A 17,846-nucleotide genomic window follows, 5' to 3' on the forward strand; every position below is an offset into this window, starting at 1 on the left:
CGTCTACATTTGTTCTTTTCAGTCACCTCTATGCTGCACTTTGTGGACCAGAGGATTGTCAGTGTGTCCAACATAAATCAGAGTTTGGGCTCCATGATTTCAGTCAGATTGGGGTGACTGTAGCTCAGGAGGGGAGCAGGTCAGCTACTAGTTAGGTTTGTGAATCAAACCCTGGCTGGCAAATGTACTGGGTAACGTACTAAACCCAAGCTGCCCTCTGATGCATCCATCAGAGTGTGAAAGAAAGTATTTAAGCATAGAACAATGTGCTTGGTTGAATGAGGCATGTTGTATAAATGCTTTGTGTGCACAGAGTATCAAAGAGAGCTATATATGAACCAGTCCATTTACCACTGGGTAATTCATATAGTCTTCTTTTCCAGCGGCTGGAGGACAACATCACCATGTTTGTGAAGAACGAGCTGAAGAAGATCCAGAAGCTTCTGAGTCCAGATCACCCAGAAACTTTAAAGAGCCAGATGGAGGATGAGGAGATGTTTGAAGGAGAGGATGAAAATGAAAGAAAGAGCTGCAGAGAAGCATTTCTGAAGATCACACTCCACTTCTTGAGGAGACTTAAGCAGCATGAGATGGCTGACCATCTGCAGAGCAGTAAGAGAATTTCTCTAAAGACTGAATATTGATCTTTCCTAATAGCTCAAGAAATGGACCAATAGACAATCATCCTTTCAGGGTACTGAAAGGCTATGATATTTATTATATAATATTTGTTTCTGAATTTCTTACCTTCAGAAATATTTGCTCCACTCCGTAAACGAGAACTTAAAGCCCAACTGAAGAAGAAGTTCCAGTGTGTGTTTGAGGGCATCGCTAAAGCAGGAAGCCCAACCCTCCTGAATCAGATCTACACAGAGCTCTACATCACAGAGGGAGGGACTGCAGAGGTCAATGATGAACATGAGGTCAGACAGATTGAAACAGCATCCAGGAAACCAGACAGACCAGAAACAACAATCAGACAAGAAAACATCTTTAAAGCCTCACCAGGAAGAGACGAACCAATCAGAACAGTGCTGACAAAGGGAGTGGCTGGCATTGGGAAAACAGTCTTAACACAGAAATACAGCCTGGACTGGGCTGAAGACAAAGCCAACCAGGACATCCAGTTCATATTTCCATTCACTTTCAGAGAGCTGAATGTGCTGAAAGAGGAAAAGTTCAGCTTGGTGGAACTTGTTCATCACTTCTTTAATCAAACTAACGAATCAGGAATCTGCAGGCTTGAAGACTTCCAGGTTGTGTTCATACTTGATGGTCTGGATGAGTGTCGACTTAATTTGGACTTCAACAAAACTAAAATCCTGACAGAAACAAGAAAGTCCACCTCATTGGATGAGCTGCTGACAAACCTCATCAGAGGGAACCTGCTCCCTTCTGCTCGCCTTTGGATAACAACACGACCTGCAGCAGCCAATCAGATCCCTCCTCAGTGTGTCGACATGGTGACAGAGGTCAGAGGGTTCACTGACCCACAGAAGGAGGAGTACTTCAGGAAGAGATTCAGAGATGAGGAGCAGGCCAGCAGGATCATCTCCCACATCAAGAAAGCTCGAAGCCTCCACATCATGTGTCACATCCCAGTCTTCTGCTGGATCACTGCTACAGTTCTGGAGGATGTGCTGGAAACCAGAGAGGGAGGAGAGCTGCCCAACACCCTGACTGAGATGTACATCCACTTCCTGGTGGTTCAGGCCAAAGTGAAGAGGATCAAATATGATGGAGGAGCTGAGACAGATCCACACTGGAGTCCAGAGAGCAGGAAGATGATTGAGTCACTGGGAAAACTGGCTTTTGATCAGCTGCAGAAAGGAAACCTGATCTTCTATGAACCAGACCTGACAGAGTGTGGCATCGATATCAGAGCAGCCTCAGTGTACTCAGGAGTGTTCACACAGATCTTTAAAGAGGAGAAACAACTGTACCAGAACAAGGTGTTCTGCTTTGTTCATCTCAGTGTTCAGGAGTTTCTGGCTGCTCTTCATGTCCACCTGACCTTCATCAACTCTGGACTCAATCTGCTGGAAGAGCAAGAAACAACTTGGAAGGTGTTTCAAACAAGAAAATCTTCAAAGAAATACTTCTACCAGTGTGCTGTGGACAAGGCCTTACAGAGCCCCAATGGACACCTGGACTTGTTCCTTCGTTTTCTCTTGGGTCTGAAGACTAATCAAACTCGTTTGCAAGGCCTGATGACACAAACAGGAAGTAGCTCAAAGAGCAATCAAGAAGCAGTTCAGTACATCAAGAAGAAGCTCAGTGAGAATCTGTCTGCAGAGAAAAGCATCAATCTGTTTCACTGTCTGAATGAACTGAATGATCGTTCTCTAGTGGAGGAGATCCAACAGTCCCTGAGATCAGGACGTCTCTCCACAGATAAACTGTCTCCTGCTCAGTGGTCAGCTCTGGTCTTCATCTTACTGTCATCAGAAAAAGATCTGGATGTGTTTGACCTGAATAAATACTCTGCTTCAGAGGAGGCTCTTCTGAGGCTGCTGCCAGTGGTCAAAGCCTCTAAAAAAGCTCTGTAAGTTATAAAGTTTTTATTATTTAATTTGGTTGGTATGTTATGGAAAACACACTGCCATGAACCTCTGTTTTGTTTTTGTCAAAATCACTGTAATATAATCACTGTACCTTTATATACATGTGACTTGTATTAATGCTGCTGCCCTCTTGTGGCTAAAGTGTAATTATGTTATTGTTATTAGGGAGGATTTGAGAGTAAGGCTACGTTCACACTGCAGGCGAAAGCGCATCAAATCCAATTTTTCTGACCTTTATAAATCTGACTTTTTTGACCCTATGCGACCCATATCCGATCATGCTATGACAGTGTGAACGTCGCGAATCCGATATTTTCAAATCCGATCTGGGTCACTTTCGTATGTGGTACTGAATCCGATACATATCCGATGTTTTAGAAAGCGACTGCTGTTTGAACGGTCATGTCGCATTAAATCCGTCTTTTACGTCACCAACACAAGACAGACGCCAATTATCAGCGCCCGATAAGACATCGCGAACGCTTCCTGGCCATCCCGTGTAGATGTCAGTGAAACTGTTGGGAAGACAACGTTGGAGAAACGTGAACATTTTATTTGTACTGTATAATCTGCAGATTCTGAGAGAAATCTGCAGCTATCCTTTGAAGCACCGCTCCTCTAAAACAGCAATAAGGATCATTATTAGGTTATCTACATTATTATGTAAATAACAAAATAACTTAAAGCAAAAATTGGGAAACGTAAAGTCCGAAGTCTTTATATTAAGGGCCATCTGTCAAACAATATTCTTTGCTCTGGGTCTAAACAGAGCGCGTTGTGTGTGAAGTCTTCTTTTGCGCATGCAAATGCACAAATGCGTCCTTCATTTCCCCGAATTTGAAGGATTCGTCGGGTGTGTCCTTCGTGGCCCACCATATCCCAGAATTCATAGTGCGGCCCAGCCAAATTTCAGCTGCCAACAATGGCGGCAGCTACTAAGTTTTCAAATTACTCTTATTAATCTTTCTGGGTCACAAAATAAACTTTTAACATATTTTCAGGCGAGAAAGTAGCTGTGTAAACTTCAAATATCTGCTCGGTTTATCAAGACATCGCATATTTGCAAAAGTGTGCCGACGTTTTCGGAGACGTCTGTTACCCACCCGCTCGCTAGCAAGCCGGGGGGTTCAATGGTCACTCCAGCCGGCGAGAGCAGCGGACGCCCGGCTTCATCGTTTTCAGACCCTGCTCTTTCGCTACTCAGGTTAAACATGATATATAAGTCACCCGGATAACTTAAAAATGTAATTGTTTGCCTTTTTTCTGTGTTTTATTTGTTCCGGAGTAAATCGGTTTGGCTGAGATCAAAGTTCCTCCGGGATTTTCACACAGCTGAATAAACGTTAAACAGGAAACTGATTAAACAGAAGTGTGAGACGGTCGAGAATTTACGCCAGTGTCCTGTTATATTTTAGATAGCAAGGAGCAGACGGCCGAGTTTATTAAACTCCACAAAGACAGCGGTGACGCAAATCTGAAGGCTAGACCGTCCCATTTCACAGCCTCGCACTTCCAGCCTTTTCGGTCTTTGAAGGACCCGGCCCACGTAGACCGCGAATACCGGGTCCTCCGAAGGATGCAGCCGACGTTTTGGGACACAGCTAGTGTGCGATGTTCTTTCAGTGTTGCACTTTGTAGACGCTCCCTGAGCACTGGTCTCACAGCCAGCTGCACATAGAGACCAGTGTTGTTAGTCCAGGTCAGAAGATGACTTGTTGGAATGAAAATGAGCTTGTAGTTTGTCTGCTTTAATAATGTGACTGGAAAAAGGTGTTGGACTTCAAATATGTCCATTTCTTTCACACTTCACCTTTAAAAGTGAAGCCTTGTGGTTCCTGGAAGGAAAAACACGACTTTTTCAAGTCTTTGTCCTGTTTTTATGATAAATGTACGACTTTAATGTGAAACATTCAGAGTTTTTTCTCTTGTTGTGTTTGTTTGAAGCTGCTTCCTGTTGGCTTCAGCTGTTTGGAGTTTCCATTTTCTAAACTTCTACATTCTGAACCTTCTTCAGCTCTGAACAGATGATGAAACACTGAATGATTTCAAGCTCACACTTTGTCTAATAGACTTACATCTTTCATTCTTTATACAGATTGTGGGGCTGTGGTTTGTCAGAGATCAGCTGTGATTATCTGGCAGCAGCACTGAAGTCCAACCCCTCCCATCTGAGACAGCTGGAGCTGAGCTCCAACAACAAGCTGCAGGATTCAGGAGTGAAGCATCTGTGTGGTTTCCTGGAGAGTCCAGGATGTGGACTTGAAACTCTGAGGTCAGTCAGCATGTTTTAGTTGTGCTGAGATGAATATGATGTGAAAGTTGTGCTGACACTAAACTGCAGACATCAGGCTGATATTATACTGATCCACACTGAGGATCTTCATGGTAAAGTCTGTTTTCTTCTTCTCTGGTTTAGTCCATTGACTGCAGCAGAACAATGTTCACATTTCAAACCTTCAAAGAAGAAGAAAAATCCTCCACTGGATAATTCACTGTGAAACTCTCCAACTCTTCATTCCACCTTAAAGTCTGTCTGACACTGAAATCCAAAGCAAAATGTGCGTTTGCTTTACAGACAGCAGTCCAACACAAATATACACACATCATCCAAAACACAGTCCAACATCCAAATCTCCTCCACTGCCAGCATGAATGATGGGAAAGAGAAGGAGGAACACTCTGACATTCAGGGTTAGAATGAGTTTCATGAAGCAGACTGTGAAGATCAAAGCTGCATTAGAAAGCTTACATGAATGAATGAGTGGACAGAAGTGGACAGAGATCATCTGAAGCACTTCAAAGGCTTTAAATCAGCACATTTCTCTTTATTCTTTATCAACTTTGTTAGTTTCTCTCAGTTTTATGTGGAATGAAGCTAACAGCAGGCTAATAAGATGCTGACCAATAGGTTTCTATTAAAGGTTGTAATTTGTATATGAAAAAGTGCTTTGGCTCAGCAGGGATCAGCTTACAGGTAGAATACAGCTGCTGGATGGGATTAGCATGTCATAGCTATCTACCAAACTGCTAACTGGGGGATTTCAGGCCATCTATGGATCATTTTTGCTAACTGTTTATTCAGCTTAGGCTCACAGGGCTGCAGCCTGTGCCCTAGCTGTCATAGGGCAAGAGGCGTGGTCCACCTGCACAGGTGAGCAGTCCATCACAGGGCCAACAGAGAGAGACAGAGAAGCACTCTCTCACATCCACACCTACAGCCAATTTAGAAGCACCAATGAACCTAAGCAGCATTTCATTGGACTGTGGGAGAACATCCAACCTCCACAGAAAGGCCAACAAGCTTCAACCTACAACCTTCTTGCTTTAAGGCACTAGTGCGAACCACTTTTCCCCATTTCAGCCCAAATCCTGCATCTTCCTGTTTCTGACTCCAGGCCAGCTCCACTAACACTTTCTCATCAGACACTGCCACCTAGTGGAGGAAGTCTTAGTCCCATTTGAAGCTTCAGATTACAGTTAGTTCCTTTACAAAGAGGTGGAGGTGGTGGGGCCACAGCACCATCATCACTGAGTGCCATAGGACACTTAACCTTTGTTTCCATATGCTGGGAACTTCCTGTTGTTCCAAGGAGGACTGGAAAATGTGTGAAAATCTCCCAGTCAGTTCCTCACAGCACACTTCAATCATTCCCCTCCCACAGCATCAGGACCAGGGCTTTTTCTCTCTTTGGTCCCACTAAGAGATTTCCACACAAACACCTCATCAGTGGGACTCTCAGAGCTACCAGCCCTTTGCTACAATCACAAAGCTCTTCATTGAAATCAATGATATCAAAGCTGGAATCAAATGAGTCCAAGTCTTCTGCTGATTCAGCATCACATTCATCTTTGCTCCTTGTCCTGCATCCCCACCATGGACTTCATTCCTTTCCAAGCCAGCCTTGAGTGTCCTTTATTCAGCTCATCCTCTGCTTTACTTTTACACCTGATTTTAGCTGCTTTATCTCTCTTTCAACAAGTTTCTGTGCCTCAATCTTTTTCTTCTCTCCCTCATAACAAGACAGCTTCTTCTGCCTGAGAACATGTTGGAGTGATTTACTAATCCAGGGCTGCTTATTGGGGAAAATACTTCCTGTTTCCAAAGTAATCCCCATTTTTCCCAGAAAGAAATGTAAGTAGAAATCGATGATCTAAGTGAGAACATGAGCCTTTAAAAAGTCCCAGTGGGTGCAGTCAAAGCAGTCCCTCAGTCCCAGTATATAGTCTTTGGTCCAGACTGGAACAACTGTGTGCCCAGTTTGAGCTCTCTTCAGTGCTGTGACCTGACAGACCCAGAGGGGCCATCACATCACATTTAGAAGCTCCCCTAATGGAGCCACAACACATGTCCAACACTTAGTCTGTCTTGTTGGACCAACTGGAAGAAATGATTCAAGGACTTAGTCACAGAACAGAGATTCAAATCTCCAAAATCCAACTGGCTGCATCAGGACATATAGTCTGAAACTCTGCACAGTTTCCTGTTTGAAGCTGCTTCCTGTTGGCTTCAGCTGTTTGGAGTTTCCATTTTCTAAACTTCTACATTCTGAACCTTCTTCAGCTCTGAACAGATGATGAAACACTGAATGATTTCAAGCTCACACTTTGTCTAATAAACTTACATCTTTCATTCTTTATACAGATTGAGGTACTGTGGTTTGTCAAAGATCAGCTGTGATTATCTGGCAGCAGCACTGAAGTCCAACCCCTCCCATCTGAGAGAGCTGAACCTGAGTGAGAACAAACTGAAGGATCCAGATGTGAAGCAGCTGTCTGATCTTCAGCAGAGTCCAGACTACAGACTGGAGACTCTGGAGTAAGTAGAGTGATGGAGTGAGTGGGTGGTGCTGTCAGCAGTATTGTACTAAACACAGTCAGTATGAAACAAAGATCCAGTGTTTCCTGTAAAGCTGCAGCTTCTCAGTGAAGCTGTGAGAGGAGAACGGTGACAGGCTTCAGGATTGGACACAAACACTTCCTGTTTCTGACCTTTATGGTCACCATAGTAACGGCTGACACGCTCTGATCAAACACTGTCAACAGCCAATCAGCTCTCTGAACAAAGCAGCACGCAGACCAATGACTGCATTCGTTTCCAAGTTTAAAGCAGTGAAGAACACAGTCTGTAGGTGAGGAAGAATTTAGTGAGAGCAGATGTTTGGATGGAATTCCTCCAGTTAACAGCTGGAACCGTCCATCTGGATTGTTGGGCTTGTTGTTGGGGTTCCTACAGAGCTCAGAGTGGACACACCAAGGTTCTTCTAATGAATGAAAGTCCAAACTCAAACTAGGAGGGAAAAACATTTTCATCAACTTCAATAAAAATCCAAAGATTAGAAAAAGTGAAGCAACAATGAGTCCTAGTACAGTCCCAGCACTGAAGTCCCTGCTGCTCTTTATACTGGATGTGCTGCATCACTGACTGACAGCTGATGAAGAGTCTCTGGAAACACTCGTTTATCTCCTCTGCTCTTCCTTCTTCTCTCTGCAGGTGGAGCTGATGATGGTAAACAGGACGGTGTGTGTGCTGAGAGAGGAGGAGCTGTGTCCTGATGATCCAGAGAGGTTGAAGCAGCAGCAGCTTGTGTGTAGAGACGCTCTGACTGGGCCATGTTACTGGGAGGTGGAGAGGAGAGCTTCATCCAGCAGTGACTGACAGAGGAATGAGAAGAAGTGCAGATGACTGTCAGTGCTGCAGAGTGAACTGCTCTGAGAACAGCTCCACTGTCAGACACAATGTAGAGTCCAGCATCATCCCTGTGTGTCCCTCTGGATCTGACAGAGGATCATCAGTGTATCTGGACTGCTCTGCTGCTGCTCTGTCCTTCTACAGTCTCTGCACAGTCTCTGTCTGACTCTGGCTTCAGACCCTCCTGGATCAAACTCACCTGGAAAGACTTTCAAACATCACTCAATAGATTTGAATGCAGAATATATTTGATATATACTGTAGATGTACTGTAGAGTTGCAGTTTGTCACTTGTAAATACAGTCTGTGAGCAGCTGTGAGCTGAAAGATCTTTCTAGAAACACGAAATGTTTTCACTCTTCTGTTGCTTTTTCATATATTTCCACAACATTAATATTGATCCCACCTGTCTCACCTGTTTCATGCTTTTATACATAATAACAGGACACGTGTGATCTGAGCGCTGCTGTGGTTGCTGTGCTGCACGTCTTCATTTAGATAACAGAGACATCTAGTGGTTCAGAGGGAGAACTGCAGGAGGTGGAGCTGTGTTTTAGCGTGGAAAACTTTTTATCTTTTAGGCGCAGATACAAATATGACAAGTATCAGTGTGAGATACAAAAGGTCACATCAGTCAGCAGAGGGAACAGTGATCACACAGCAATGTAAGAATAGAAACATAACAGTGAATCTGGACATGTATACAGATGGAAGCAAACAAACAGGATGTAACACTACATTAAAGCCACATTGTTCAAAGTCTGTTAATGAAACTTTATGAAGTTTATGTAGGATGTTTTTCCTATTTTGTATTTGTTTGAATTATGATGTATTTCTGACTCTTTCTGCCATGATGCCAGGTCTCTCTTGAAAACAACATTTTTAATCTCAATTAAATTTTCACCTGGAGAAATAAAGATGATAATAATAATTTTGTCTTCAGGGAATCATTTCTCTGTAAAACAGCTTCTTCTGAAACTCTTGTTACATTTCTTGTTTATTGTTTGCTGGTTTTAGAAAAATGTCATCGTCTCTGTGTGAACTTAAACTCTACATGTGGTGTCAGCTATAAACGAGCTCTAGAGTCTAATAACGATGCTTTTATTATTGTCTGGTATCCAACCTAACCCTGGGCCTCTGGCTGAATGTGAAACACCAGCAGATGTTAAAAACTGTCTGGGTTACACGTGCATCACGTCGTGTGCTTCCTAACATGGATATGATTGGAATCTGGGCCTGTTCAAGCGGTGCTGGTATCATTGTTGTTTCTGAGACTTTCCAAATCTTTACTGGATAAAAACGTAGCAACTGATGGATTTAACATTTAGCTCTCAGACTGTCCCAGAAAAGGCGGAGGTCTGGAAGTTTATGTGAAGCTCTGTCTTGCTGCTCAAGTCTTGTTCTCTCCATCTGCACCTCAGCCATTTGAAATCTTGGCCTTAACTATTGATCTGTTTGGAAATCAGACTGTTGTTGGCTGCTATCAGCCTCCACCTGCTTCCCCCAGCACATCACCGTCTCTGGTTCAACTTTTATCTGAGCTGCATTTTAATGACGTCTTTCAGATGGATGATTTTCATTGGGACTGGCTTTCTTCTGTGTCTGATGATTTTAAGGCACGCTGCTTGTTTTTAAAACTGACTCAAATTATTTAAAGCCTCACACGCCTTGATCCTAAACACCCAGATAAATCTGCTCTTATTGACCTTTTTTAACTAATATGCTGCGTAAGTTTTCCACATCTGCAGTTTTTGCCAACGACCTGAGTGATCACTGCATAGTTGGTGCTGTGAGAAACACTAAAATCTCACGCTCCGAGCCCGCATCAGTTTGAACTGGGGTCGTATTAAACAGGCTGACAATGTCAGTTTGGGAACATTTACAGGAGAGTTGTGTCTACTTTGTGGACAGACACGCCCCTTTTTGCCAGGTCAGGGTGAAAGGTCGGGACAGGCCTGGTTTGGTTCAGTACCGGCCGATCTCCTACATGAGAGAAACCAGGCCTGGGCAGGAAGTCTGGCTCTGATGCTGATTGGCTACGTTTTCATTAGCTGTGTAATCGGATTACTGCCTCCATCATCAAGATGTAACTATTTTTTACTTTAACGACTGACAGTCCAAACGACCGTAGGAGGTTTTGGCAAACTATAAAGTGTCTCTGCCAGCTGTGACTCCTCAGAGCTTCCTCCTCACTTAAATATCGACTCCACTCCTGTGTCAGACAAAACTGAAATGTTGCTTTAACAAACACTTTGTTGCTTCTTGCTCTTTGTTCAGCACAGTATCTGATGGTAAACCTCTTGCACACAACTCTGCTCGTAGTTCCTGCTTACTGATACCTTTTCCTTCACACCTGTCACAGTAGAAGAGGTTTGTAAGGCTTTGAATAGCCCCAACACCAGAAACTCGTCCTCACAATCGTTCTCCTTCCTTCTTGCACTTGGCTGCAAATATCATAGCTGAGCCAGTGTCTTATATTTTTAATCTTTCTCTACAACAGAAGGCTTTACCACAGATGTGGAAGTGTGCCTCTGTACTCCCCCACTGAAAGCTGGTGATTCTTCAACAGTTAGTAATTACAGGCCAATTTCCAAACTCTGTGTCTTATCTAAGGTTCTTCAAAGGCTGGTAAATAATCAACTTCAAAGTTATCTGGATGAAAATAGGATTTTATCTCCCTTCCAGTCTGGTTTTAGGAAACTGCACAGTACTGGAACTGCTTCGATAAAAGTTCTCAAAGACGTCTATGAAGCGCTGGATGCAAAGAACTACTGTGCAGCAATACATGTGGCAAAAAAGTGAGGTGTTGTGGCCATACTTGCCAACCTTGAAACTTCAGAATAAGGGAGACATTCAAAAGGGCTGTTTGGGGGGGGGGGGGGGGGGGGGGGGGTGATAAATACATTTTACAGGGTTTATTTATCGGGTAAAATACATTAAATGTCACCGTTATTATTGGCTGGCCGGAAACAGCGGGGGTGTCCAAATTCAGAGGCTGCTTCCACCTGAGGACCGGCCTTCGCGGTCTAAAGAAAGCCGGGTAGTACATCACGAGCTCCCTCGGTGGAGTGAAACTGCCGTCTGCTCCTTGCTATCTAAAATATAACCGGGCGCTGACTGAAACTCTTCTGTTTAACTCATTCACTGCCATTGACGTCTATAGACGTCAATTACGTTTTTCAATGGGAGGGGCCAGAATACAACCTCGGGCAGCTTGTCAGTGAATTTTATTTTTTCATATATTTGTAAATAAATTGTTTTGATAAAACATAACCTTTCTCAGTGTTATTTCTGTTTTATAGAAGTGAAAAACTATTTTATATGTTAGAGGTGTCACAAAGCAAGAAATATTAGTGTCAAAAATACATTTCTGCTTGAAATGTATTTTTGACAAAAAGCTCGTTTTCTCCCTTTTTTTTGGTCAAAACAGGCATTTTTGGTGGAACCCACCTCTCTTCTACAGCTGATTACTAAAGAATGGAAAATGGTAGAAACAAGCTTTTTTTTTTGGATGAAAGAAGAGAGTCTGTTCTTCATTTTGGTAGGTTCAGCGTTCAGCGATCATAACACACAGTTTTCTGTGGCTCTTCAAAAATGAGTAAAAATGCTCAAAAACCCCGGCAGTGGGGAGTTACCTGATTTGAAAATGGCTGGCAGTGAATGAGTTAATCAGTTTTCTGTTTGACGTTTATTCAGCTGTGTGAAAACCCCGGAGGAACCGTCCCGAGGGATTAATAAAATTTAATTTAATCTAATCTAATAACTTTAATCTCAGCCAAACCGATTTACTCACGAACAAATAAAACACTGAAAAAGCCAAACAATAACATTTTTAAGTTATCAAGGTGACTTATATATGATGTTTAACCCGAGTAGCGAAAGACCGCGGGGGTTTGAAAATGATGTGTCGGTCGGCTCAGATATTTGACGTTTACACAGCTACATTCTCACCTGAAAACATGCTAAAAGTTTTTTGCGACCCAGAAAGAGAAATATGAGTAATATTAAAACTGCCGCCATTGTTGGAAACTGGAATTGGCTGGGCCACGCTATAAATTCTGCGATATGGTTTTTCAATTTTGTTGTCTGGGTGGGAGAAATTCGGGAGAATGGTGGCTCCGGGAGATTTTCGGGAGGGGCACTGGAATTTGGGATTCTCCCGGAAAAATCGGGAGGGTTGGCATGTATGGTTGTGGCAACATCACTAACCTTGCAAACACCTCAGAGTAAATCATATCACAGAATATAACGAGCGTATGTTGAGGCGAACTGAAGAGGAGGACAGGGACAGGGACGACGCTGCTAGGGCGAGACAGACGTCTCTCACGGAGTCCTTTAGTGCTGCAGGCAGGCAAGGTGTTCAAACAGCGCACAACTTCAGTTTTTTTATTTCTATATGATGAACTCTGCATTATTAAGTGATAAGAACAAGAAATCTGATGTCCTGTAATCATTATGACGCTATAATTTGAGATACAATAAATAAAATAAGTTTTTGTACAAAGTATTGGTATCAGATCAGTATCGTCGATACCACCCTGAATATTACTTGGTATCGGATCGGAAAGAAAATCAGTGGTATCGCACATCACTACCTCTGACCCCCTAGGTATGTCTGCAGATATCCGATCTTCATCACTCCATCAAGAGTCTACCCTGTGTGTAGATCAGTGGCGGAGCGGGGGGGTGACTTACTGGGCTTAAGCCCGGGTTGTTTTGTCAGAAGCCCGGGGTCTTTTGGAGTGTAATTTTTTCATAGTTAGATGCCTGGCTGACAACTTTATAAAACAAAAACTACACACAATATTCGAAGCACATAGTGCACACTGTGGGAATTTACGACTGTGCGTAAATCCCCCCTAATATTGGTATGATCCGAGCTCAGGCACTAAGCGACTGAGCGAGGGGGCGGGGCAGCTGGTACCGGCGAGTGCGCTGTTGGAGAAGCGCAGCCAGGCAGACAGAGGAGAACTGGAGGTACCAAAGCAAATCATTGGTACTGTACAAATAATGTAAATACGACGGTTTATCACAAAAGATTGATATCAAACTGATCACTTGGCCCATATTACGTTCCTCTTTCTTAGAGTGAATCAACAAATGGCGAAATGAAAAGCCGAACAACAACAATGCTGTTTCTTTAGAGAGTCTTAGCTTACATGTGTGTTTATTTCATATTTCAGTTGTTTCCCTCCACGGCTAAATAAATCGGTTTCAGTAATGCACTGATATACAAGAATGGACATAAGGAGCTTCTTTCAAAGAAAAAACTCTGGTAGATGTTATTTTATATATTATGCCTTGGATGTTGTTCAGTATATTTCTATGCAAAACAAGAGGAACTTCAACACACAGCAGTATATTCACAGTTGAAACCAGATATTTACATACACTATCTCTACTTTTAAGATAAGGGTTCAAACTTTAATTTTTGCTAAAGCATATAGTTAGGGCTGGACCAGGTGACCCTGAATCCTCCCTTAGTTATGCTGCAATGGGTGTAGGCTGCTGGGGATTCCCATGATGCATTGAGTATTTCTTCTTCAGTCACCTTTCTCCCTCACTATGTGTTAATAGACCTCTCTGCATTGAATCACACTTGTTATTAATCTCTGTCTCTCTTCCACAGCATGCCTCTTGTCCCATCTTCGTTCTCTCACCCCAACCACTCCTGGCAGATGGCCGCCCCTCACTGAGCCTGTTACTGCCGGCGCTTCCTCCCTGTTAAAAGGGAGTTTTTTTCCACTGTCGCCAATGTGCTTGCTCATAGGGGGTCATATGATTGTTGGGTTTTTCTCCTTGTGTATATTATTTTAGAGTCTACCTTACAAAGTAAAGCACCTTGAGCCGACTGTTGTTGTGATTTGGTGCTGTATCAATAAAACTGAAGTGAATTGAAATAACATAAAAGGACATAATGCTGCAGGTTGGCTTTCTTTCTTTTCTGATTCACCAGTTTGTATGCATCTTTTCACAGGAGTGACCTAAGGACGGCTGTAGCCTACCCTTATTTACTTATATAATGAACAACATATAGTGTAATGTAGTGTAAAATAGAGTGTTTTCTTTTAATTTAATGACATAAAGCAGGGATCAAATGTTTCCATGGTGACTGTTTTAGAATTGTGTATTTTTAAATCTGCATCAGACTTGAAAAAGAGCTCATCTGTGCAAGAAAAACCATCAAGTCAGGAGTATTTTCATATCTACATTTGATCTTACACAAGTTTTGAAGAGTTTTGGAAAGTTTCTCTTCCCCAACTGTGATAGAACAGCAGCGTTTTAATGGAAGCCAGTAAAGGGATCTACAAACCCATCAGGGTATGTGACACTTTTTGTTTTTACTGCATTTTTGAAGAATTTGATGTAGTTTTAATAAGCTGACAAACTGAGAATCAATTTAAGTTACAATGAGTAATTTCTTATTTCTTTGACAGGTGCTGTTCAACACACCCATATATAACACAGCTGTGGAGATCTGCTGGTATCTACCAGGTTACAGGGCTCAGGTAAGACCCAGATCCATCCAAACCAAAACTGAGATAAAATGTCAAGTGATTTCTGAAGACCTGGGAGTGATGCTGATTAAATGTCTCCTTTTATTTTTAGATTGCAATGATGACGGAATTCCTCAGACTTCAGAAGGAAAACCAAATACCATCAAGCCTCACTGCAGAAGATATGGGAGATCTTTTGGTGGAGAGGAGCAAAGAGACAGTCAGAGAGCAGTGAGTTACTGTGACACCTACAGACCATCCACCTCACACCTGAAACTGTTTGTGCTGAAGTGTAAATGCTGAGAGAAAACCTCTCTTTTGTTTTCTTTTGAAGACTTTGGGAGTTTGAATTGGAGGGTTTGGAAGAAACAGAAGCCAAACCTCTTCTGAAACTGGTAAGACTAGAAAACTCACAAGAGTTTTAGTCATTTGGAGATCTTTTTTTTTTTTTTACTACAATCACATAACCTCTCAACAAAACTGCAATGTAAACATGCTTTCTGTTTCAGGTGTGGGCAGTGAACACAATAAATAAAATGAGGGACATCGAGTTTCAAGCCCGGATGCTGCTGGAATTTCCAGAGGCCATACCTCCTAAATTTCAGTGAGTCACCTCTGACATAAAATCATTAACAGTCCAGCTACAGTATTTCAAAATTTCTGTTATTTTTTTAAATAGGTGTAAAAGATCATTCTTATAACTTTATTCTGCAGAACACCTAAGCTCCTCAGCAATGTCAGGAAGTACATTGACCTCCTTAAAGAGAGGCAGCAGGACGCACAAACCTCCAAACTGTTCACTGCAACAGACGTGGTGATAGAGGTGGTTCCCCGTGTCCTGCATGGCTTCTGGAAGCTTCCTTCTTACCCCCTACTGAACATGTCCTCCCAAAAATTGAGCATCCTCTCCACCAGTGTGACAAAGGCCACTTTGGATCGAGTGTCCAAATCTCTCCTAACAACGGAAAACCAGGCCATCTTCTCAAGGTCCATCAGAGATGACATGGTGCAAAGTATCCTGTCTGAAGTCAGAGAGAAATATTCAGAAAAGATTCTGCTGAGCCACATTGCAAACTTTGCACCAGGACTACTCAGGGCAATTTCTGATGTAGCAAAGACGAGCATATGCCAGATCTTCCAGCCCCCTTGTGAAAGTCCAGTAGTGTCTGATGTTCTTCCAACTAAAGAACCTCATCCTGAAGGTCTGCTGAAGTCAGATGTTCTTCCCACTTCCCAACCTCCAGTTGAAAGTTCACGAATTGCTGATATTTTTTCCACTCACGAACCTCCTTCCAAAAGTTCAACAAAGGCTGATGTTCTTCCAGCTAAAGAATCTGCTCATGAAAATCTGCTGAAGTCAGATGTTGTTCCTACTAAAGAACCAAAAGGACCTGATCGTGAACGTGTTCTGAAGTCAGATGTTCTTCCTACTTCCGAACCTCTTTTTGAAAGTTCCACAAAGGCCAATGTTCTTCCAGCTAAAGAACCTGCTCATGAAAATCTGCTGAAGTCAGATGTTGTTCCTACTAAAGAACCAAAAGGACCTGATCGTGAACGTGTTCTGAAGTCAGATATTCTCCCTACTAAAGAACCACAAAAACCTGCTTGTGAAAGTGTTCTGAAGTCAGGTGTTCTTCCTACTAAAGAACCACACGAACCTGCTCCTGAACGTGTTCTAAAGTCAGATGTTCTTCTTACTTCCGAACCTCCTTTTGAAAGTTCAACAAAGGCTGATGTTCTTCCGACTAAAGAGCCTGCTTGTAAAAATCTGCTGAAGCCAGATGTTGTTCCTCCTAAAGAACCTCAAGAACCTGCTTGGGAAAGTGTTCTGAAGTCAGATGTTCTTCCTACTTCCGAACCTCTTTTTGAAAGTTCAACAATGGCTGATATTCTTCCCACTGGAGAACCCGCTCGTGGAAGTCTGCCAAAGTCAGATGTTCCAGATGTTCATCCTACTAAAGAACCTCTCATTGAAAGTTCATCAAAGGCTGATGTTCTTCCTACTAAAGAGCCTGCTTCTGAAAGTCTGGCAACGTCTGATGATCTTCCTAGTGAGGAACTCCCTTCTGTATGTCTATCCATGTCTGAGCCAGTTGTCTCTTTTACTAATAATTCAGAGAAGTCTGACAACATTAAAATCAAGGAGAAAAAGGAGAAAAAGAAGAAAAAAAAGGGCTTCTGCCAAAAATTCAGAGCCCTGTTCTGTTGTTGCTTCAGACCCCAAGAAACTGACTGATTTTGAGAATCCAATCTGTTTGTTCCAACTCTACAAAATCAAATAAAATGATTAATCAATATTTTTTCCATGAGTCTGCATCTATGATTAAAGAATATTTTTCCTTCAGATGTTTATAAGGGTTCTCAAAATACCTCCACAAGTCCAACAATTGTTAACATATTAGTGTTGTTATCTTTAAGAGAATCTGAACTTATTCTTACTCTTAACATATCAACAGCAGTAACTGAAACCTGGAAATGAAAAAAAAGTTACCAACAATTATTAACATTGCTTCACATCTTTGTTTAGTAATGGCCCAGATACACATTGGCACATAGCAGGACCTCAGTGTTTATGAGTATTCTTCCAGACTTAGGAATATTAATAAAAGGAGCATCTACATGCCACAAAGCTGATGAGAACCACACATGTCTTCCAACATCCTCAGATTTGTGTTTTACAATTAAGAGGAACTTTGCATAATGTTTGCCATATGCTCAAATCCTCAAAGGTCTATTATTTTTCAAAGTTTGTCCTTTCAACCAAAGTTAAAAACTTCTGCGGACATCAGCAGTTTATTCTTTTGCAATCAAACTCTTAAAATTAGAACATTTCCACCAAACCTGGGTGGGTGCTGGAGCTCCAGGAAGGAAAACTCAGAAGAGGAGGAAAAACAGTCCAAAGAAACAGTTCAGGAGGCCAACCGCATGGCCATCAACTGAGACAATTCAGTTCAGGAGGCGTTTCTCCCATTGAAAATGCTACGTCCAGGTGAACAGAATCACCCTTTTGGGATTTCTACCACGTATTTATCACTAGATTTACTAAACCTGCACAAATTTGCGTAACTTCCCTAAACCCAACACCCCCTAGAATTA

General features: G+C 42.4%; 4 protein-coding genes across 4 annotated transcripts in view; all 4 read left to right on the top strand.

Moving 5' to 3' along the window:
• Nucleotides 1-17,846, top strand: part of LOC146676534 (carboxy-terminal kinesin 2-like) — a 296,438-nt gene that overhangs the window by 230,978 nt on the left and 47,614 nt on the right. The gene's annotated exons all lie outside the window — the stretch shown is intronic.
• The window catches only part of LOC146676544 (protein NLRC3-like), a 47,664-nt gene that overhangs the window by 12,491 nt on the left and 17,327 nt on the right, over nucleotides 1-17,846 (top strand). The window lies entirely within an intron of this gene.
• Nucleotides 389-4,887, top strand: LOC146676545 (protein NLRC3-like). The gene is made up of 3 exons (XM_085402126.1): nucleotides 389-612; nucleotides 754-2,545; nucleotides 4,660-4,887. Exons 1-3 carry the CDS (start codon nucleotides 405-407, stop codon nucleotides 4,853-4,855), a joined length of 2,196 nt encoding a protein of 731 aa, XP_085258252.1. The 5' UTR covers nucleotides 389-404; the 3' UTR covers nucleotides 4,856-4,887.
• Nucleotides 14,539-16,986, top strand: LOC146676546 (uncharacterized). Its single transcript, XM_085402140.1, has 6 exons — nucleotides 14,539-14,574; nucleotides 14,691-14,762; nucleotides 14,863-14,981; nucleotides 15,085-15,145; nucleotides 15,260-15,354; nucleotides 15,465-16,986. The coding sequence occupies exons 1-6, from the start codon at nucleotides 14,539-14,541 to the stop codon at nucleotides 16,984-16,986; spliced, it is 1,905 nt and encodes a 634-aa protein (XP_085258266.1).

This window comes from Rhamphochromis longiceps, linkage group LG3, assembly GCF_057381845.1.
Source record: "Rhamphochromis longiceps isolate RC_006_pf linkage group LG3, R_longiceps_female_GT1.1, whole genome shotgun sequence".
In the NCBI taxonomy this organism is placed as follows: domain Eukaryota; kingdom Metazoa; phylum Chordata; class Actinopteri; order Cichliformes; family Cichlidae; genus Rhamphochromis; species Rhamphochromis longiceps.

Bases quoted from the DNA above. Each gene is read 5' to 3' on its own strand.
- LOC146676545 (XM_085402126.1), top strand. From the start codon at position 405: ATGTTTGTGAAGAACGAGCTGAAGAAGATCCAGAAGCTTCTGAGTCCA. The intron at 613-753 runs GTAAGAGAATTT...TCTTACCTTCAG, and splicing joins GGCTGACCATCTGCAGAGCA to AAATATTTGCTCCACTCCGT. The intron at 2,546-4,659 runs GTAAGTTATAAA...TTCTTTATACAG, and splicing joins AAAGCCTCTAAAAAAGCTCT to ATTGTGGGGCTGTGGTTTGT.
- LOC146676546 (XM_085402140.1), top strand. From the start codon at position 14,539: ATGGAAGCCAGTAAAGGGATCTACAAACCCATCAGG. The intron at 14,982-15,084 runs GTGAGTTACTGT...TTTCTTTTGAAG, and splicing joins AAAGAGACAGTCAGAGAGCA to ACTTTGGGAGTTTGAATTGG. The intron at 15,355-15,464 runs GTGAGTCACCTC...TTTATTCTGCAG, and splicing joins GCCATACCTCCTAAATTTCA to AACACCTAAGCTCCTCAGCA.